The sequence below is a fragment of the Aquarana catesbeiana genome, linkage group LG01 (genome assembly GCF_042186555.1).
Source record: "Aquarana catesbeiana isolate 2022-GZ linkage group LG01, ASM4218655v1, whole genome shotgun sequence".
Lineage (NCBI taxonomy): Eukaryota > Metazoa > Chordata > Amphibia > Anura > Ranidae > Aquarana > Aquarana catesbeiana.
In genome coordinates this window covers 348,303,526-348,326,105 of record NC_133324.1, presented here as the reverse complement: position 1 = coordinate 348,326,105, position 22,580 = coordinate 348,303,526, and the positions used below count along the sequence as shown (strand labels likewise).

General features: G+C 44.3%; 1 protein-coding gene across 1 annotated transcript in view; it reads right to left on the bottom strand.

The window, feature by feature from the left end:
• CIROP (ciliated left-right organizer metallopeptidase) overlaps positions 1–17,040 on the bottom strand; it is a 44,276-nt gene extending 27,236 nt beyond the window's left edge. Inside the window, exons 1-5 of the mRNA XM_073632339.1 lie at positions 15,906–17,040; positions 12,350–12,443; positions 9,586–9,637; positions 9,351–9,497; positions 7,343–7,468 (exon numbers count right to left, since the gene is read on the bottom strand). Of these exons, the coding sequence (XP_073488440.1) occupies positions 7,343–7,468; positions 9,351–9,497; positions 9,586–9,637; positions 12,350–12,443; positions 15,906–16,245 (759 nt within the window). The 5' untranslated portion in view covers positions 16,246–17,040. The remainder of the gene's footprint in view (positions 1–7,342; positions 7,469–9,350; positions 9,498–9,585; positions 9,638–12,349; positions 12,444–15,905) is intronic.
• Positions 17,041–22,580: the final 5,540 nt, after the last annotated feature.

Below are 22,580 nucleotides of genomic sequence, written 5' to 3'. Positions count from 1 at the left end.
ATTAGGGGTGCATGGGTTTAGTCAGGCCTAGGGCAGCACAAAACTTAAATACACCACTGGCTCCGAGTCCACCCTATTTTGAAGCCTATTAGAGCCTATGGCTCTAATCAGGTGCTTCAAAAATACACCTCCACCACTGTAATTCAAGCGCCTGGTGTCTTGAAAGGGGCCGGATGCATGAATAGGGGGTGGCCACAGTGGCCGTGGATAGATTCATGCATTAATCTATCAATTACCCATATACGCGGGTGGCGTGGATAAAGGGGGCAGCGCCCGTGTGCCCTTAATTGCTCCTGGGTCCCAACTGTGCCTGATTTCAAGGGACTGTCCCTGATTTGGAACAAAGTCCCTCTGTCCTTTTTTCCTCCTCATTTGTCCCTCATTTTGGTCTGATCTATATAGTTGTACATAAAATCAGTGCTGTTTCTTGGCCTAGGCCGACAAGGCCCAGGCCTAGGGCGGCACTTTGAGGGGGGCGGCAAAAACCGCCCCCCCCCCCCCCCCGACCCGTCTTTCCGAGCCTCGGCTCCCGCGGCCGCGTCCCGCACAAATACAGCGGCCGGCTTGCTATAGTGGGGCACGTGTAACTAGTATGGGCAGTAAGTATATGCCGTGCTTGGCCGAGAGGGGGCGGGGGGGGCGCAACCTGACTGGCGGAGGCGGAACCTTATGCTCCGCCCACCCTCCTCCGTGCAGCGTTCTACTCTGCATCGTCTCCCGGGTCCGAGGCGGGGTCTATCGAAGAGGAGGCGGAGAATATCCTCACCTCCCTAATTATCACTGGAAGGATCGGGATGGCCCAGAATCGAGGAAGAGATCCAGAGATGGCTCATCCCACTGCAGGTAGGACAATGCTGAGCTCTCAGGATACTCCTCTGATCAGGTAAATGTATATCCATCCTCCCCCATACATAGAATGCTCTCCAAGTAGTCAGTGTTCCCCCTCCATGCAGTCATACATTAAACTCCACCCCCCTTCATGCAGTCATACATTACCCCACCCCCTCCATGCAGTCATACATTACCCCCACCCCCTCCATGCAGTCATACATTACCCCCACCCCCCTCCATGCAGTCATACATTACCCCCACCCCCCTCCATGCAGTCATACATTACCCCCACCCCCTCCATGCAGTCATACATTACCCCCACCCCCCTCCATGCAGTCATACATTATCCCCACCCCCTCCATGCAGTCATACATTACCCCCACCCCCTCCATGCAGTCATACATTACCCCCACCCCCCTCCATGCAGTCATACATTACCCCCACCCCCTCCATGCAGTCATACATTACCCCCACCCCCCTCCATGCAGTCATACATTATCCCCACCCCCTCCATGCAGTCATACATTACCCCCACCCCCCTCCATGCAGTCATACATTACCCCCACCCCCCTCCATGCAGTCATACATTAAACCCCACCCACCTTCATGCAGTCATACATTAAACCCCACCCACCTTCATGCAGTCATACATTAAACCCCACCCCCCTTCATGCAGTCATACATTACCACCCCCCTCCATGCAGTCATACATTACCACCCCCTCCATGCAGTCATACATTACCACCCCCCTCCATGCAGTCATACATTACCACCACCCCCCTCCATGCAGTCATACATTACCACCCCCCCTCCATGCAGTCATACATTACCCCCACCCCCCTCCATGCAGTCATACATTACCACCCCCTCTATGCAGTCATACATTACCCCCACCCCCCTCCATGCAGTCATACACTACCCCCACCCCCCTCCATGCAGTCATACATTACCACCCCCCTCCATGCAGTCATACATTACCCCTACCCCCCTACATGCAGTCATACACTACCCCCACCCCCTCCATGCAGTCATACATTACCCCCACCCCCCTCCATGCAGTCATACATTACCCCCACCCCCCTCCATGCAGTCATACATTACCCCCACCCCCCTCCATGCAGTCATACATTACCACCCCCTCCATGCAGTCATACATTACCCCCACCCCCCTCCATGCAGTCATACACTACCCCCACCCCCCTCCATGCAGTCATACATTACCACCCCCCTCCATGCAGTCATACATTACCCCCACCCCCTACATGCAGTCATACACTACCCCCACCCCCCTCCATGCAGTCATACATTACCCCCACCCCCTCCATGCAGTCATACATTACCCCCACCCCCCTCCATGCAGTCATACATTGCTCTCTGATTCCCCTCACTCCTTGTGGTCACAAATCCCCCACACAGCTCCTGACTGCAAAACTTTTGTAATGTGTGCGAAGCAGCCAATCACATATAAGTGCTTAATATGGAAATTAATATACAGATCTTGTTGCAATAAAGTGATTGGTGCTGAAAACTCAGTAAACAGTCCTCATTCAGTGAAAGTTCATGTATTGCAAAGTTTGCATTGATTATAGCATGCATGGAGCACTTTGCACATGCTGAAATCAATGCAAACTTTGTAGTACATGAACTTTCACTGAATGAGGACTGTTTACTGAGTTTGCATTCATTTCAGCATTTGCAAAGTTCTCAATGCATGCTGAAATCAATGCATACTCATTAAAGAGGAGGTCCAACCCCATGAAAAAATTAAAAGTCAGCAGCTACAAATACTGTAGTTGCTGACTTTTAATATTAGGACACTTATTGGTCCAGGGAGACTGTGATGTCAGCACCCCAGCTGATTTTTGGATCAGCTCTCGGGTGCTGCCGCCACCGTACATGTTAAGGGAAACCGGCAGTGAAACTACATAGTTGATTCCATACTGCACATGTGCAAAGAAAGCTGCGCTTTCTGAATGGCCTGGCGGCAGAGGAAGGAGGAGGAGGGCCGAACTTCCAAGGGATGGCACGGTCTCCTGGAAGTGGGAAAGGGTACCTGTCAAAAACAGGTACCCGGTCCCCCCCTCCCCCCTGAAAGGTGCCAAATGTGGCACCGGAGGGGGGAGGAAGCAGATAAGCAGAGCTTCCATGTTTGGGTGGAACTCCGCTTTATGATATATGCTACACTGATGGGCACTGATAGGCTGCACTGATGGCCACTGAGAAGCTGCACCATTGGGCTGGGCACCGATGAGGCAGTGCTGCACTGATGGGCACTGACAGCCACTAATGAGGCCACATTCTTAAGCTGCACTGATAAAAGGCACTGAAGGGGTATGGTTTACAGATGACAGGGCGGGTCTTAAACAGTAAGGGGTGTGGCCTTGACAGGAAGAGGTGTGTGATTTAAATTAGGGGGCGCCCGCATTTAGTCAGGCCTAGGGCAGCACAAAACCTAAATACACCACTGCATAAAATGCACTATTTAACTTTCAAAAACTGTTCCCCAGGGCTAAACCTTTCATCCCATTTCTAAATTGCTGCATTTGTAAATGTCAAAAGCCAGCAAAAGGAATTGTAGTGGGAAAAAAATGCACATGGGTTTAATTAATCTTTTTTTTTGTACAATTTTCCTTTAAGGGGCATGGCAGGGGTGTGTCCTATGCCCACATACCTTTGCTAAAAGATGTCCCTCTTTCCCATCTCAAAAAGTTGCCCCCGCTGCACTAAAGTCAGCCCTGCTTGAATTCTTCTCAGCTGAACTACAGGACACCTCCCCCTTATGTTGTGGAAATAAGGGTAGGGGAAGGTGCTCTGTAGTTCAACAGGGGAGAACTCAGGTAAGGCTGACAACACTTCATGGCATTTCAGTGTCGCATCAGCATCCTATTGTCAGCTCAAACAAGAAGTAAGGAGCTTAAAGTGGATGTAAACCTGATTCATGAAATTTGAGCTGGGCACATATATCTGCAGTGTTTTCTTATCTCTCTTCAAAGCACTATGTCTCGTAGCTGTCTCCTGCTCTGTTCTTCTATTATCAGCATGATAACTTCTGACAAGTTCTCCGACACGTGATAAAACCAGCCTGAATTTTGTGCCAGGGTGGGTGCTATAAATAGATTAGCAGAAAGCTGCTCTACTCACAGCACAGCTCTGAAAGTCTCTGCCTATGTGGAGGGGGGGGGGAGAAGCCTTTCCTTCAATCAGCTGCCTCCCAGTGTAATCCAACACTACACTGCTACTGCTGAATGAGGAAGTGAAAATTCTAACAGGATGTGCACTTTTTAAACAGTATATAAAGCCGAAGACAACAGATATACATATAAAACTTATGTAGGGAGATTTGTTTCATCTCTGTGTATCATCTGAGGCTGTTCATTTCACTGGGTATATGTGAGGGATTACATCCACTTTAATGGATTTTTGGGAGATCAAAAAGTATTTTTCTGTAATTGAACCATTATTAACGGAATTAAACATGGAAAAATGTATGCAGAGATGTACTGAACTGGATATTGTTCATTTAAACTGGTCTCTCAAGGATTGACCAATTACTGTCAGCGCAGGCTGAAACACTCAACCTACCAGAGAAAAAAATGTTTTTTAATAGTAATTCCAACTTTTTATCCATTGGATCCCTAAGCATTTGAGCATTGTCTGCCGGACAAGTCAAACTTTTATTCACAGAGGATATAGCAGCGTCAATTGCTGGCATTCCCACCTGATTTTTTTTCCTCCATAGGATAAAGTGTGAAAAAAAAAAAGTGTGAGAAATCTCTATGATCAACATCCGGGGTCGGCAGATCCGCTCTCCGATTCACCGATCGCAGAGGTGAGTCGGAGGAAGCACCAGAGGGCGGCAGGAGGGGGGGACATCCCCTCTCGCTGCCCGTAAGAACGATCAAGCGGCTGACATCTGAATGATGTCTCTAGCTGCAGGCATCATTCAGATATACACCCACAAACCCAGGACATCCATGGACGTCCTACGGTCAGCAGGTGGTTAAACTTAAAGTGAAACTTTATTAAAAACAGGCAGGATTTTAATGCAGAAGAGACATGATGTCTCTCCATGCATTAAAGTTCCATGCACTCGCAGCTCAGGGTACAAATTTCAACAGTGCCAAGATGAATGAACTCCAGTGCATGCACGGAATGACATAATCCCAGCCAGGCCAATGGAAATGGCTGAAGATCGGTACCCGGAAGCAGGGCTTTTTTTCTCGGAGAATAGGTGCAGGAACTCCCCCCCGTCTGAGTCAGCACTTGTCTCTGCCCCTACCCACCTCTGACCAACGTCCCTTGATTCCACCCCCTACCCACTTACCAGTACTGCCCCATTTAGAGAATACAGAACCAAGTATCATTTTGTGGTGCTAAATCATTTGTATGGAACATGTTAAGGATAAAAAGAAAAGCAGTAATATAGATCCCCTGCAGCCAGCAACAATAGAATCCCAGCAATAGATCCCCACACAACAAAAGACCACCCCAATAACAATGGACTCCACCCCAACAACAATAGATTCCCTGCAGCAACACTGAACTAGCAACAACAAAATATCACACCCAGTAACAAAATATCCACCCAAGCAACATTAGACGCGCCCCCAGCAGCAACAACAGATCTCCCAGCAGCCAGCATCAATAGATCATCCAGCAGCCAGTAAAAATAGACCTCTCCCTCAACAGTAGATCCCTTCCAGCAACATAAGACCCCCCAGCAACAATAGATTTCCCATTAGCAACAATAGACCCTCACACAAAATCAGATCCCCACCAGTGACAATAGATCGCCCAGCAGCCAACGTCAATAGAACCTCTGGCACACCCCATGCTATTACATACATTCAGTGCTGGAGGTGCCGGAACTGCGTTCCCCCGCGTTCCCACTGAAAAAAAGCCCTGCCCGGAAGACAATCTGACCAGAGATAACAGTGGCTGGCGGAGAGATGTGGGAGACTGCAGCTCTGGATAGAAGGGGAGTACAGTTCCACTTTAAAGGATAAGTTTAGCTTAGGGAACATGTTACAGGTTCCACCCATTTTTAGGGTGGAACCTGTAACATGTTCCCAAAGCGGCTTGGCAATCCGAGCTCTCGCTGTGACAGCAGTATGGGGAGAAGTTCCCCGTACTAGCTGTCACTTTCTGAAAAGAGAGTGCCTGTGCGGGGCTCCGCCCACAAGGCTGCGTCATTCCTTCACAGTGTTCTGTAAATAAATGGACTACAACTACTGACAGCCTTTGCGGCTGTCGGTTTGTAGTTCTCAATAAACTACGGGGGCACTGTTGAGCGTTGTGGTAGTTCATTGATTCTTCCTGTCAGTGTGAAACTGCCTGCCCGTACGATGTACGAGCACACAGCTTACACTGACAGTCTGTAGGAGACCTGCATGGCACCAGAAATCTTCTGATCCTGGGTGCAATTCTTTCCAGGCTCCTAAAAAAAAAAGTAGTAAATGCACATTTTTTTTTTTACCAGCAAAAAAATTTGCATTTATTTTTATGTTTTTAAAAGGTGAGCTTATCATTTAAGTATCTGTGCTTGGCTGTTAGAGACATAAAGTAGCTGTGGTTGGGGCTATGTGGCCATTTAAAGCCTAATGCCCCGTACACACGATCGGACTTTCCGACACCAAAACCGTGGATTTTTGTTCGAAGGATGTTGGCTTCAACTTGTCTTGCATACGCACGGTCACACAAATGTTGGCCAACAATTACGAACGTAGTGACGTACAAGATGTATGTGATATCTCCATTACAAACGCTAGTTTTACAAGATCGAGCGCTTCCAGCTCGTACTTCATTCCGAGCATGCGTGGACTTTTGTCCGACGGACTTGTGTACACACGATCGGAAGGTCTGACAACAAACATTTGTTGGTGGAAAATTTGAGAACCTGTTAGCCAACATTCATTGGCGGAAACAAATGTTTGATGGAGCATACACATGGTCGGACTTTCCGCCAACAAGCTCACATCCACCATTTGTTGTCGGAAAATCTGATTGTGTGTACGCGGCATTAGTGTACCTACAAGAAAAAATACAAAACAAGCACAAGGGACAATAATACAGTGTGATGTTTTCCTTGTGTTAGTTCAGTAGAAATCTTCCGCCCTATAATGCCTTCCATACTCCAGCCACCATAATCTTCCATCGTATGGTTAATGGAACTGAGGAACTGTCACTTGCACTTATCAAGAGTGCCCAACTATGTCCACACAGCTTCTCCATTCATAGAAGTGTTTGATGCAGTTTCTGTGAATGAAACCAGATCTAAATAGAGGATGGGTGGATGATTGAAAGAGCTGTCTCCTCTATTCATAGATCCTCTTTCATTCACAGAAGCTGTAGTATGACTTCTCTGAAAGTAGGAACTGGTGGACACTTGATGCCGCACCAGAGGAGGATGATTTCTACTGATTTTTTTTTGTATGTAAATTTAGGCTTTAAGATACAAACTGTGGAAATTTACTGAGAACTTTTTGAAAGTGGTCGGCTGTGGCTGCCATACCTGTACAATGTGATGATGCTGGAATACTCCCTCTCGAAGGCGCTTTGGGCAGAACACAATGATTCCAGCAATAGGACGACCTATGTGGTCCAGCTGACAGTACGACGCATAAGCAATAACTATGGGCTGGAAAATAGAACACAAAAATGACATGGCTCACAACAAAGTAGAAGTAGTTATATCAAGTAGTTTCCTCTGGGTACTCCGGTTTCCTCCCACACTCCAAAGATATACTGGTAGGTTAATTGGCTCCTGTCTAAATTGGCCCTAGTATGTATATGTATAAATGTGAGTTAGGGACCTTAGATTGTAAGCTCCTTGAGGGAGGGCAGAGACTGATGTGAATGTACAATATATATATGTAAAGCACTGCATAAAAATTGACAGCGCTGTATAAGTACCTGTATTAAGTAAATAAGTAAGAGCTCTATTAATGTACCCCATTTACAAAGCAGGGTTAAAATACGTTTTTGCATTGTCACATTTTAAAATTGGCAACAGAACAGAATTAGGTTGTACACAAGCCAAACAGATCAGACCTGTGCCGAGGCAGTAAATACAGATGCACTCTAGAGGGAGCTATATAAGATGTTTTGTGATCAGCAAGGATGCATTTGCTTTTTTCTATCACATAATTTAAATAGCTGGGGGAATTGGTTGGTTTGTGTTACTGCACTTGAAGGTCTGGGAGTCCCCAAGCAACTATAATTATTTGTCATCTTATTAGTGCAGAGTTTTTATGACAAGCAGTGACTTAGTGCAAGTTGTTGGATTTTGTATGATCTCTTATAGCAAATAAGATTTTTCAGTTATGTCCTTAAATATATTTGTTGTAGTTTATTCAGTACATTATAAGTGACAAGTCTGAAAAAAATGCAAGTTTAATTTGTAATTACAAGACCTTCTTGTTAAACAATGCCATTATAGTAATTAAGCTGTAAATTTTTTTAAAGGTCAGTCCACCCAAAACTAATATATATATATATATATATATATATATATATATATATATATATATATATATTTACAGATGCTGAAGAATGAAACAACAAAAAAGTTTATATTTTTACATCTCTCAGGGTCAGTTCACACTTGAATCGCACAGGAACGCAGACCATGTTTCTGTGTAATTCAGTGCGGTGCGATTTTCAACCCATTCATTTGAATGGGATGAAATTGCACTGGATGCACGCACTACTTTTAAAAAGCTCTGCAACAGGATTGCATGATACTGTGGTACCGTGCGATCCTGTGCAGGCAAACGTACTATGTTTGCGATCTGCATTTGGGGTGTCGTTAGGAACACATTGACACCCGCAGCAGATTGCACACCCTGTGTGTTTTGAACGTGGTGTGAGAATGGGCCCTCCGTGTTTCTGGTGACTACACAAGACCCCATACCTGCTAGGTCTTGTTAAAACAGAGATAAGGCTGGCTTTCTGAAAATCCATGCAAGGGATGTAGCAACTGCATTTCTCCACCAGGAATTTGACACTCACAAGGGCGTAGATAAGGGGGTCCATTCCCCCCCAGAGCATCTGTAGTACAGGATCTAGTGCTGAAAGTTTGTGTGCAACCAAAGCACTGCAACTGCTGGACCTTTTGCCGGTCAGGTCTAAACAGAGGCAGCTGCAGTTCAGAGAGAATGAAGCTTTCCTTAGTTCCTCCTCTGGCTCCAGTCACATTACACCTCTGAGGGAGGACTTCGTCTCACTTTAACTTGGTGAGTGTGTTTCATGGAGGGGAGAGACTGTATTGGGTGAGGGGGGGCATCAGTATTGCAGGGAGCTGTACTAAGGGGTAGGGGGAATCTGTAATGAGGAGATCCATACTTGGGGGGCAAAGCTGTGTACTGGGGAAGGGGGTGAGTTTTGATATGTACTGGTTTTGTACTCCTGAACCTTGCACTCTGTGCATTACACACTCCTAACTCTGGCGATCTGTGCGTTAGGCACTCCTGACCCCTGCACTATGTGCATTATGCACTCCTGACCCCGGCATTTCTTACCTTTAACGCACATTTTTCTGTCTGGGCCACCTTCACATACAGCAAGAAATCTGTATCGGAAACACCAGACCCATCTGGTATTTTATAAATTGGTTCTGTCCCATTCATTGGCCACACTTCATATCCATAGAGATGGGATTCTGGTATCTAAAAACATAGATATATTAAGGCATGTGATATTAACATTCCAGCTGATAGTATCAGTGCTATAGTATTAACACTCAAACACCCATACCAAGACATCTAGACATCTTTCTCCATGGTAAGAGCTGTCTCGAGATCCACACCTGAGAAAGAAACATACACAATCAGAAGTAGCACATTAAATGAGACATTCTAGTTATCAGGTTTATTATTTATATAAAAATTACATTGAAATGCTTGTTGCCCGTAGAAACAGATTATATGTCAACTGTCAGTCTAGTCTAGACCATAGTACAAAACAAGAGCAAGTACTAGCTTTATACAAGAAATAGAACATATTTGCTGCATATCCAGCATGTAGCTTTACTTACAGTACCTTGAAAAAGTATTCATATCCCTTGAAATTTTCCACATTTTATCATGCTACTACCAAAAATGTAAATGTTTTTTATTGGGATTTTATGTGATAGGCCAACACAAAGTGGCACATAATTGTGAAGTGGAAGGAAAATGATAAATGGTTTTCAAGATTTTTTACAAACTAATATGTGAAAAGTGTGGCGTGCATTTGTATTCAGCCCCCCCGAGTCAATACTTTGTAGAACCACCTTTTTCTGCAATTACAGCTTTAAGCACATCTAGAGAGTAAAATGTTTGCCCATTCTTCTTCGCAAAATAGCACAAGCTCTGTCAGATTGGATGGAGATCATCTGTGAAAAGCAATTTTCAAGTCTTCCCACAGATTCTTGATTGGATTTAGGTCTGGACTTTGACTGAGCCATTCCAACACATGAATATGCTTTGACCTAAACCATTTCATTGTAGCTCTGGCTGTATGTTTAGGGTCGTTATCCTTCTGGAAGGTGAACCTCCGCCCCGTCTCAAGTATTCTGCAGACTCTAATGCCGCGTACACACGGTCGGACTTTTCGTCTACAAAAGTCCAACGGACGCCGACGGACTAAAGCTGGCTGGTAATCCGATCGTGTGTGGGCTTCTCCGGACTTTCAGCAGACTTTTTCAGCCTCAAATCCGACGGACTTTAGATTTGAAACATGCTTCAAATCTTTACGTCGTAACTACGACGGACCCCGAAATCCGCTCGTCTGTGTGCTAGTCCGACGGACAAAAACCCATGCTAGGGCAGCTATTGGCTACTGGCTATGAACTTCCTTATTTTAGTCCGGTGTACGTCATCACGTACGAATCCGTCGGACTTTTGTGTGGTCGTGTGTAGGCAAGTCCGTTCGTTAGAAAGTCTGCTGCAAGTCCGCCGAAAGTCCGCAGGAAGTCTGTCGGACAGGCTGTCGGACTTTTGTAGACGAAAAGTCCGACCGTGTGTACGCGGCATAACAGATTTTCTACTACGATTGCCCTGTATTTGGCTCCATCCATCTTCCCATCAACCCTGACCAGCTTCCCTGTCCCTGCTGAAGAAAAGCATCCACACAACATCATGCTGCCACCACCATGTTTCACGGTGGGGATGGTGTGTTCAGGGTAATGTGCAGTGTTTGTTTTCCGCCACACATAGCGTTTTTCTTTTAGGCCAAAAAGTTCAATTTTGGACTCATCTGACCAGAGCACCTTCTTCCACAATTTTTGCTGTGTCCCCCACATGGCTTCTCGCAAAATGCAAATGGGACTTTTTATGGCTTTCTTTCAACAGTGGCTTTCTTCTTGCCACTCTTCCATAAGGGCCAGATTTGTGGAGTGCACGACTAATAGTTGTCCTGTGGACAGATTCTCCCACCTGAGCAGCTCCTCCAGAGTTACCATGGGCCTCTTGGATGCTTCTCTGATTAATGCCTTGCCCAGCCTGTCAGTTTAGGTGGACGGCCAAGTCTTGGTAGGTTTGCAGTTGTGACATACTCTTTCCATTTTCAGATGATGGATTGAACAGTGCTCCGTGAGATGTTCAAAGCTTGGGATAATTTTTTATAACCTAATCCTGCTTTATACTTCTCCACAACTTTATCCCTGACCTGTCTGGTGTGTTATTTGGCCTTCGTGATGCTGTTTGTTCACTAAGGTTTTCTAACAAACCTCTGAGGGCCTCACAGAACAGTTGTATTTATACTGAGATTAAATTACACGCATGTGAACTCTTTTTACTAATTAGGTGATGTCTGAAAACAATTATTCCACTAGATTTTAGTTAGGGGTATCAGAGTAAAGGGGGCTGAATACAAATGCACGCCACACTTTTCAGATATTTATTTGTAAAATATTTTGAAAACCATTTATCATTTTCCTTCCACTTCACAATTATATGCCACTTTGTGTTGGTCTATCACATAAAATCCCAATAATATACATTTGCGTTTTTGGTTGTAACATGAGAAAATGTGGAAAATGTCAAGGGGTATGAATACTTTTTCAAGGCACTGCATTATTGGATTATGTGAATAATTATTAACATTTTAGGTGCAGTAAAACGGCAGTTGAAAATAATTTCCTTGTATACACATGTTGTATTTGAAGTGTAAAATTTATGTGTACAGTCAGGGCCAAATTTCCATTACTAGAGCCTGTAGGCACAAACAAATTTTGGCATTCCCTCTGCTCGCATCATGCAAAACAGTTACCTGTTTTTCTGGTCCTAACCTGGCTTAAAATATTATAATAATGTGTATGTGAACTTACATGAGATGACTATTTAAATAAAATGTCTTGTCAATATTGATACAGGGACAATATGACTGTTTGCTTCTGCCCCCTATGGGCACAGACGTACTGTGCCCAATGATAAACTGGGCCCTGTTTATGTTTATTTATTTTTTTGTTGCTAAAAGGGATGGTAATTCATTGCTTTGACAAAAAAGGCAGAATAAAATAGCAGAAACTTTGGCTCACCTTTTATAATTGGAAAGCGAGGGATCACCCCAGACAGAGCGACAATATCTATTCATATCACGATTCAGGAGTAATGGTCCTTCCCGTCTACGAACTGCAAGATACAAACACATTCTTCACATGTGCTACCTGCCGTTTATAGAATAAGCCCCCGTTCACATCGCTGCAACTTATCATGTGATCTGACAGTTTAAAATCACATGACAAGACGTACCCTGCCTATGGAACCTTTCAAATCGGTGCGATTCGACTTGCAGCGATTTTAAAAAGGTTCCTGCACTATTTTTGGCGATTTCATGTGTGACTTGCATAGACATCTGTGCATGCATTTGCACAGATATAGGAAAGCCGCACATGACATCGCACTGACTGACGGCTTTGAAATCGCGCTGAAGTAGCAGGATTTCAATGTTGCATTTGGTGTGAACCAGGGTTAAAGCTTTCATTTTATATTACAATTTGTATATTTGGGGTCCATGCACAGTAGCTTAAAATAAAAACACTGCTTCTAGAGGAGTTTAGCGTTATGCCCGTAGAAGCAGCTAATGTCATCCTATGTGTTCATGCAAAATAGGACTTTTATGCCGTGTACACGCGACCGGACTATTCGACCGAACTGGTCCGACGGAGCGAATCCGTCGGACAATTCGATCGTGTGAGGGCTTCATCGGACCTTTTCTGTCGAAAAATCTGTCAGACTTTAGAAATAGAACATGTTTCAAATGTTTCCGACAGACTCCAGTCCCATCAAAAAATCTGTTTGTCTGTATGCTAGTCCGACAGACAAAAAAGGACGCAAGGGCAGCTATTGGCTACTGACTATGAACTTCCTTATTCTAGTCCGGTCGTAAGTCATCACGTTCAAACGATCGGACTTTGGTGTGATCGTGTGTAGGCAAGTCCGTTTCGTTGGAACTCCGTCAAAAAGTCTTCGGAGTTCAGTCCGACGAAAAGTCTGGTCATGTGTACACGGCATTAGAGACATATTTTAAGCTCAGCGTTTAGAGGCAGTAAAAAAAACCTTCTGTCTTGCGTTTTTAATGGCAGTTTTCTGGCAGAAAAGAACGCTAAACGTGCCTAAACCCTAGTACAAAAAATGCCCAAAATTTGCATTTTTTTTTTCCTAAAGCTATTTCTTTTATGTTATCAGACACAGGTTTACCACACAATAGGACCTTAGAAAATGAATCCATTTGTAAAATGTGCATTGCTTTAGATTTTGCTACATTGTCTTAAAATATGCATATGTAAGTATGTTTTACAGTTTTATATATTTCTGAGAAACTGCACACAGGAGAATGACCTTGAACCAGTTGGAGAACAAATTATATAGGGCTGCTGATATACATATTTACTGTAGGAAAGGATAACGTAATTTATCCTGTTTAAGGCTGGGTTAACACTTGTGTGATCACAGACATCGCGTGTGATTCGCACTGCATTGCTGTGCAGATCACATGTGATGTCTGTGCAATGCAGATTCAGCCATACAAACTATATGGCTAAAATCGCATTGCATTTGCACCAAAGTGGTGCAGGACCCTTTTTTTGGTCCACACTGGAATCGGATCGCATGGGTGTTCACACCCATGCGATCCGATTCCTGCACCATTTCGCAGTTTGCACTGCGATCTGCGAACCGATCTGGAGGTGTCATTAACTTTACATTGACACCCGCAGCAAATGTCAGTGTGAACCGTCGGCAATTCAGGTGCGATGTGGGAACCCGCACAGGAATCGCACTGGTTCCCGCATCGCACAAATGTGAACCGAGCCCAAAAGAGTGAACCTGTCTTCATATTATTAAACAAGGCTGCGTATTCTATTTACAAATGAATAAAGAACTTCATACAGCTCAGCTCAAAGTTGGCCATGCACTAGTAGATTTTTTTTCAAAATGTTCTAATTTTAAGAACATTTGTTTGATTTTCTAATCGTTACTGGTGTCAAATCCATGTACATTTTTGACTGCGGTGACAAAAAATTCCAGAAGAGCAGAATGGAAAATTTCTCTTAAAAGAACAGATTTCTAATGCCCCGTACACACGGTCGGATTTTCCGACGGAAAATGTGTGATAGGACCTTGTTGTCAGAAATTCCGACCGTGTATGGGCTCCATCACACATTTTCCATCGGATTTTCCGACACACAAAGTTGGAGAGCAGGCTATAAAATTTTCCAACAACAAAATCCGTTGTCGGAAATTCCGATCGTGTGTACACAAATCTGACGGACAAAGTGCCACGCATGCTCAGAATAAATAAAGAGATGAAAGCTATTGGCTACTGCCCCGTTTATAGTCCCGACGTACGTGTTTTACGTCAGCACGTTCAGAACGATCGGATTTTCCGACAACAACCGCGTGTATGCAAGACAAGTTTGAGCCAACATCCGTCGGAAAAAATCCTAGGATTTTGTCGTCGGAATGTCCAAATAAAGTCCGACCGTGTGTACGGGGCATAACAGTGAGCCCTGGTTGACATTGGTGCGATTTGACATGTCAAATCGGCGGCAATTGCCGGTAATAACACCGTCCTTATCTGTGTGACGCTGCATTTGCGGCGCCGCACTGATTTCAAAAAGTAGTTTCTGTACTACTTTTTGCGATTTCGGGGTGACATCTGTGCAGAAACCCGCAAAGATGTCTGTGAAATCGCAGCCAAAATCGGGACTGATATGCGGGAGTGAAATCGTGCAAGTTCAGCTGAAATCGTAACGGCTTCATTCCCGCAGCTCAGTGTGAACCTGGGCTGATTGTCGTTTTCATTCAGTAAAGTCCATTCACTCAAAAAAGTTCAAAGCAAACAACATTTTGATCTACTTTTAAATGGCATTCATCAAGCTGTCAAATGTACTGAGAATTTTCGTATGAATGTTTGCACAAATGCTTATTTGACAATCTACCAGTGTATGGCCAGCCAAATGTGGCGTACACACGACCGGTTTTGCCGTCGGAATAAACTCTGAAGGTTTCTCCGACGGAACTCCGACGGACTGTCTTGCCTACACACGGTCACACCAAAGTCCGACTGTCCAGAATGCAGTGATGTACAACACGTACGACGGGACTAGAAAAAGGAATTTCAATAGCCAGTAGCCAATAGCTTCCGTCTCGTACTTGCTTCAGAGCATGCGTCGTTTTTGGTCCGTTGGAACAGCATACAGACGAGCGGTTTTCCCGATAGGAATTGGTTCCGTTGGAAACATTTAGAACATGTTCCATTTCTAGGTCCGTCAGAGTTTTCGAAAAAAAAAAAGTCCGATGAGGCATACACACGATCGGAATAGACGATGAAAAGCTTCCGTCTGACTTTTTCTGTCGGACATTCCGCTCGTGTGTACGCGGCTTTAGTCTTCAGTGCTTGCCAGCGAGGCATGTTTTCCAAAATTCTAGTTAAAAGCTGAATAAAATTATTAAATTGGTAATTAGAACAGCTTAAAAGAAGCAGACTCATTTTTTAATCTTTGGTTTTGGTAATAGATTGGGAAAGCAACCACAAGCTGGGAAACATTGTCCCAAAACTATTTTAGCATTGTACCATAGTCTGTGTCTCACCTGATAACATACTGCCGATGGACTTGGTGACTTCTTTTATGGCTGTCTGCAGTTGGGATATCTGTAGTGGGGTAAGAAGGGCACTTTCTCCTGGTAAATACCAGGGAGTCACCCTAAGTGGCAAATGAGGTGCCCATGTTGCAGCACGGCTAACTAGCCTTCGAACGTTGGTAGAGGCATCTTGGGGGGACACCACTTGGGTGTCTCTTTGTACATCATCATGGATGCACAGGGAAAAACACAGCCTTGAAATTACAGTAAACCACAGGAAACATGCAAAAATGAACATTGGCAGGAAAAATACTGATAAAAATGGTAATAAAGATCTTAACACAGACATATGTCTGAAAAACCATTAATGGAGATTCATGTTGTTTACTGCAATTGCTATGACAATTTTTTTTTTTTTTTGCTAGATGCTTTCATTCAGGCAGATACTGGCTCACCATCCTTTCATCCAAGTACACTGATTCAAATCTAGTGATGAGCTTGTCCTTCCTGCTTGTTGTCTCTCTATCATCTGTGAGCTTTGGATGAGACTGGCAGACAGAAAGTTGTAGAACTGGTTTGTGTTGCTCAGGAAGTTAATAATCTAAAGAGCATGAGAGCGGATCAGGGAGCGTGAAAGAGGAGGGGAGCTAGGATGACACCATGGAAGGGACATGGAGCATGAAACTGAAAGACACCAATGGAGGGGGGGATGAGTATCTGGAATACACAACCGGCTTCACTTAGAAAGATTTGTGTATTCCTTGTCTTTATTTGTCCTGTTCGTTTTTTTTAACCCTGGGGCAGTTGTGAAGGTCCTAGGTTAAATACATTCTAAGAAAATGTATTAATAATTATAAATATATGCATATCAGATTTGTAATGTTGTTTTTACAATATTCTGTTGTGTTTTTTTTTTCTTTTTTAATTTTTTTTTTTCAAAGCAGCAGGTTTCATCCACATAGAACAATACAACAAGGCAACTACAGTAATGCCAAAGTATCCAGGACACAATGAACCTTCTTGGCAGTTACAGTGTATAATGTTCTGTTTTCATACCATAAATAACCTCTTCAGGGTAAAACAAATGCCAACACCTGAACACAATTTTTCAACTTTGACCTGTGTTTTTAAAATTGTACTTATTACCGCAACTAGTTTGTGTATCCAGGTGGATTATATCTTGTTTTCTTCTTCAGAACAAATTGGGCTTTCATTAAAGCCTTTTACAAACGATCAGATTTTCCGACGGGAAATGTGTGATGACAGGCTGTTGGTGGAAAATCTGACCGTTTGTATGCTCCATCTGACAATTGTTGTCGGATTTTCCGCAGACCATTGTTGGATGGCAGGTTTTAAAATTTTCCGCGGACAAATGTCTGTTGTCGGATTTTCCGAGCGTGTGTACACAAGTCCGTCGGACAAAAGTCCAAAGTACAAACACGCATGCTCGGAAGCAAGGACGAGCCAGAAGCAGTCGGTCTTGTAAACTAGCGTTCGTAATGGAGAATTAACATTCGTGACGTGGCAAATTATGAAATCTCCATTGTTGAAATGATAACGAAATACCTGAAATTCGGACGAAAACGAATGCACATGTCTAGTAAAGAAGTCATATACAAGCCGCAATGAAGTTGTGCAGGGATGTCCGCTTTGAAGTTTGAACCCAGGCTAAAAACTAGGTTTCACCTATTGTGACATGGAAAGCGCATGTATTTTGACGTGATTTTGATGCGACTTGAAGCAATGTCTGTGTATTCTTGAGGTCTATGGACCTCAAGTCGCATCAAAGTGGGACCAAATTAGTGCAGGGACTATTTTGAAGTCGCACAGATATGGAGGTTGACGCTCTGACGTCATCGCCATTTTCAGTGTGGACGGGTGCTCGCTATGCCGGCCGGCTGTTTGCTGTATTTTTAAATACTCATATGAGTTTTCTACCTTTATCTATTAAATCGTTTTTATCAGTATTACACTATGGCCAGTTCCTTTTTATTTACATGCTTGTGAGATGTCATTTTGGAGTCTCTGCTGTATCCCCCGGTTCCTGCCTCAAGCAGTCCAGAACGCCAATGGATCTCTCATACTGCTATTGAACATAAGCTGTGGTTGGCTTGCCTTGCGGTAAGCGCATTATTTGCCTGGTGGTGGATCACGTAGTGTGGTTAACCAATACTGAATACAAGCTGTTGTTGGCTTGCCTCGTGATAAGCGCAATATTTGCACGGAGTGTGGGGTCTCATCTTCACTACTGAGTTTGCTAGTGTTCACTCTAAGTTCCCTTTTTTCCTGCTGTATCTTTATGCACTAGTGTAAATTTTCTACCTTTTCTAAACTTTAATTAGTTTGGCAGTATTACACTATGGCCAGTTTCCTTTTATTTACATGTCCATGAGATGGAAGTTTGGTGTCCTCATTACATTCTTTCAGCTACGATGTATACAGTCTAAGAGCACCATCTGGATTCTCCACACCAAGACGTGATACAGGCTGGTATTCGCTTGCCTTGCGGTAAGCGCAATTATTGGGTATTTGCGGATACTGTATGGGTTGTCACTCATATTTTTTACACCATTGACTCTGGTTGGATTCATCCAAGGGGTCTTTCTTGGACTGTTTTCAGATCATTACTTCACATTTTTATTTTCTGGTACTATATATGGACACTTATTTTTATTCGCAAATATTACATATGGACACTCATGTTTGATTTATACATACATGTGTTGACCCATGTACTTTTCATAATTTAATTTTTAATATTTTTCAACATTTTTGTATTTATATATGTACTTCCTCACGGAAGTCTTTGAGATTGCTTCACGTGTTTCACTTATATTTAGCGCGGTTATTTCTTTTTTATTAACAGATATGAACGCTACTCATTGTAAATCATGGGGTACGACTTGTCATGTGACTTTGCAGTCCCAAGTCGCATGCCAAGTTGCACTAGTGTAAAAGTAGCCTAAACCTAGAAGTTGATTGAATACTATGCACAGCTGCACCAGGTTCTGTGTGCTGCAGTTTTAGTAACTCTCCCTCATTGTATTTTTCTTTCCATTCAGAGGAGAAAACATACACAGGGCTGGGCTTTACAGTGAGTAATCACAGTAATAGCAAATCAGAGGCTATCATAGCGTTCAGGTGATCGGGAACCGGGCTTTCTGGTATGGGTGATGGTGACATCACCCATAGACTTACTATGCAGCATCCGATGTCCACTGTTCCTCCTCTTCTCTGAAGCCTGGGAGCCAATCATGTGACCAGACAGGAGCGCCCTTAGATTAGGTAAGTATATACAGTATCTCACAAAAGTGAGTACATTCCTCAAATTTTTGTAAATATTTTATTATATCTTTTCATGCGACAACACTGAAGAAATGACACTTTGCTACAATGTAAAGTAGTGAGTGTAAAGCTTGTATAACAGTGTAAGTTTGCTGTCCCCTCAAAATAACTCAACACTCAACCATTAATGTCTAAACCGCTGGCAACAAAAGTGAGTACACCCCTAAGTGAAAATGTCCGAATTGGGCCCAAAGTGTAAATTTTTTGTGTGGCCACCATTATTTTTAGGGGTGCACTGAATGGGTTTTTTGGTGCAGAAACCGATACCGAAAATGAAAAATACCCTAGGCCGAAAACCAATACCGAAAATGACCGAAACCGAAAATGACTGTTTTTAAAACATATTTTTATATAAAAATTTATTTTTATATTTTAAATAAAACGTATACATTTTTATATAACACATTGCTAATAGTATTAGCAAAATTTCCATGCGGTGCACCTCTAGCAGATATGATATAGGAGATGGTCAGAGACTGCAGACATAGTACAGGGGATGGTCAGGGACTGCAGACATACAACAGGAGATGGTCAAAGACTGCAGACATGGTACAGGATATGATCAGAGACTGCAGACATGATACAGGAGATGGTCAAAGACTGCAGACATGATACAGGAGATGGTCAAAGACTGCAGACATGGTACAGGAGATGGTCAGAGACTGCAGACATGGTACAGGAGATGATCAGAGACTGCAGACGTGGTACAGGAGATAGTCAGAGACTGCAGATGTGGTACAGGAGATGGTCAGAGACTGCAGACGTGGTACAGGAGATGGTCAGAGACTGCAGACGTGGTACAGGAGATGGTCAGAGACTGCAGACGTGGTACAGGAGATCAATGCAGCCTCACCAGTGTCCATCAAATGCAGCCTGCCAGTGCCCAGCAGCCTACCAGTGCCCATCATTTGCAGCCTGTCTGTGCCTCACCAGTGCCCAGCAGCCTACCAGTGCCCATCATGCAGCCTGCCTTAGTATGTCAGACAGGATCAGGACAGGGCAGTGTTAGCAAGGCAAAGCCAAGAACTGTGCTCTACCTATGGAGGAAAGCTGTCAGCACACCGCGTTAAGGAGCGGCTTGTCGGTATGATCAGTGGGAGGAGCATTATCAGTGTGCAGCGCCACGGGGGTTAAGAGTGCAGGACTTGTTGTTTGACATGCTGTTAGAAACAGTGAGCCCACTCGGTGAAGCTTAACTTAAAGGGGCATGCTTGAAAGTCCTGCCTCCAACTGTGGTCATTCAGTCTAACATCAGCCTGTTCTGCAAAGGCAAGCAAATTGGTGTGGGGGGGGGGGGGTAGTGGGGGGTGTGCAGAGGTAGGCAGAGAAGGAATTATAGTTTGGGTGCACAGGTGAGCAAGGAGGGGATCAGGATGTATGGAGGTAAGGAAGGTGGGTGCAAAGATGAGCAGAGGAGGTAGGTAGCGTTAAAGGGGTGGAGGGTTGGAGTGGAGAGGATGGGGGAGGTTTGGGGTGCAGAGGTTAGCATGGGTTTTAGGATGCAAAGGTGTACTGACAGGGTGGATAAAGATGTAGGTCGCGTGTAGGGCAGCTCAATTATTTCAATGGGTTGCTCTATGCCCTAGAAATTCGGAAGAAAGTCCCTAACCCTTTATCAAAATCCCACGTCACATGTCAGCAAATGCATGAGGGTGTCATTAACAATTAAGAGCAACTGATGTGTATCTGCTAAAGGGCAGCACATTTCTGTGGTGTCAGGAAAGCGATTTTGCATGCGTTCCCGACACACACAAAATGTGAATGCAGGCTAAATGTCTCTGTTACATTGGTGGTCAGTGTAAATCTTCTCATTACATTTGGGCTTGGTGTAGAATTCTTTCATTCACACTAGTGGCCAGTGTGAAGGTCCCCCTTACATTAGTGGTCAGTGCAAATGCCCCCTAACATTGGTGGTTACTGTGAATGCTCCTATTACATTAGTGGTCAGTGTAAATCCCCTTTACATTGGTGGTCATTGTAAATCTTCTCATTACATTGGGGCTTGGTGTACAATAATTTTATTCACACTAGTGGCCAGTGTGAAGGTCCCCCTCCTTACATTGGCGGTTACTGTGAATGCTTCTATTACTGGTGGCCAGTGTTGAAATTCCTCTTTATATTGGTAGTTGGTAAAAAAAATCAGCATTGCCATTGATCACATGCTCCCCTCCCCCCAGCGCTGCCACTGATCCCAGGAGTTCTAGGATCCCTAGGAGTTTTCTGTCTATTGATGGGTCCTCTCACCACCCCAGTCCATCGTGTGCAGGCAGGAGGAGAGCGAAATTGCATGGGGGGGGGGGCAAGAAGAGGTTTGTCCAGGGTCCAATCAATATTAAAGATGGCCCTGATTGCAAGGACAGATTAGGAATGAATATGGTGTCTCAGCCAATGGGCAGGGATTTTCTTGGGTCCCTTGGCCTGCTGGGAGAGCCTATTAATTTGGGTGGAGTCAGGTGATCGGGGTTCTGTGCCCCCTGGACGGCTGGACATGTGTTATGCTGCCCTGGGCTGCTAGGCCAGAGCCTGAGGCCTATCCTGGGAGATCTGGCTGCTAGGCTGTCTGAGGGCCTATCCAGAACAAGAGAGCAGTGCAGGGTTGGAACTGCGGCTTGAAGTCCAACCAGGAGTGATGGTTCTGTCGGCCGGAGAACCTGTCGTGGTCGGAGTTAGAGGGGAAAAATAAAGTTACACCTAAGCACATAAAATCCCCCCCCCCACAAAATTTTTTAGGCCCCCTCACCTCCACATATATGCACGTATTAGCGTAAACGCATACGTTGGGGGGCGCCTACGCGTGAATACATTGATTGTGATACACGTTACATATCACCGCGTGCGCCGGAGGGAGAGCAATAATTCTAGAACCACCAGGCCCCCTCCATAACACTAAACTGATACCTTTTGAAGCTTTTGAAGCGTCGCCTATAGAGAATATAGGGTACTAATGTTTGTCGCCATTTTACGGGCGCACACAAATTTAAAGTTTGACATGCTGGGTATCTATTTACTATTTATAACCTCATCTTTTATATTTCTTATCGTACATCATGGGACACAGAGCCATAGTAGTTACTATGTGTGTTATAGGCCACCTTCAGGTGATGGACACTGGCACACCCTAAGACAGGAAGTCCACTCCCTATTAAACCCCTCCCACTACTGGGAATAGCAGCGGCAGTGGCTGGATTTTTGCTCAAGTAGTGGATGCGACTTTTTCTGGTAGTATCTCTGCATTTGTGCATCAGGCTATAGTCAGAAGAGGGCATTGAAACACCCCCAAAAATGGGCTAAAAGGGTCTCCCTCAAGCTCTGGAAAGCCTACTCATCTCTACAATGGCA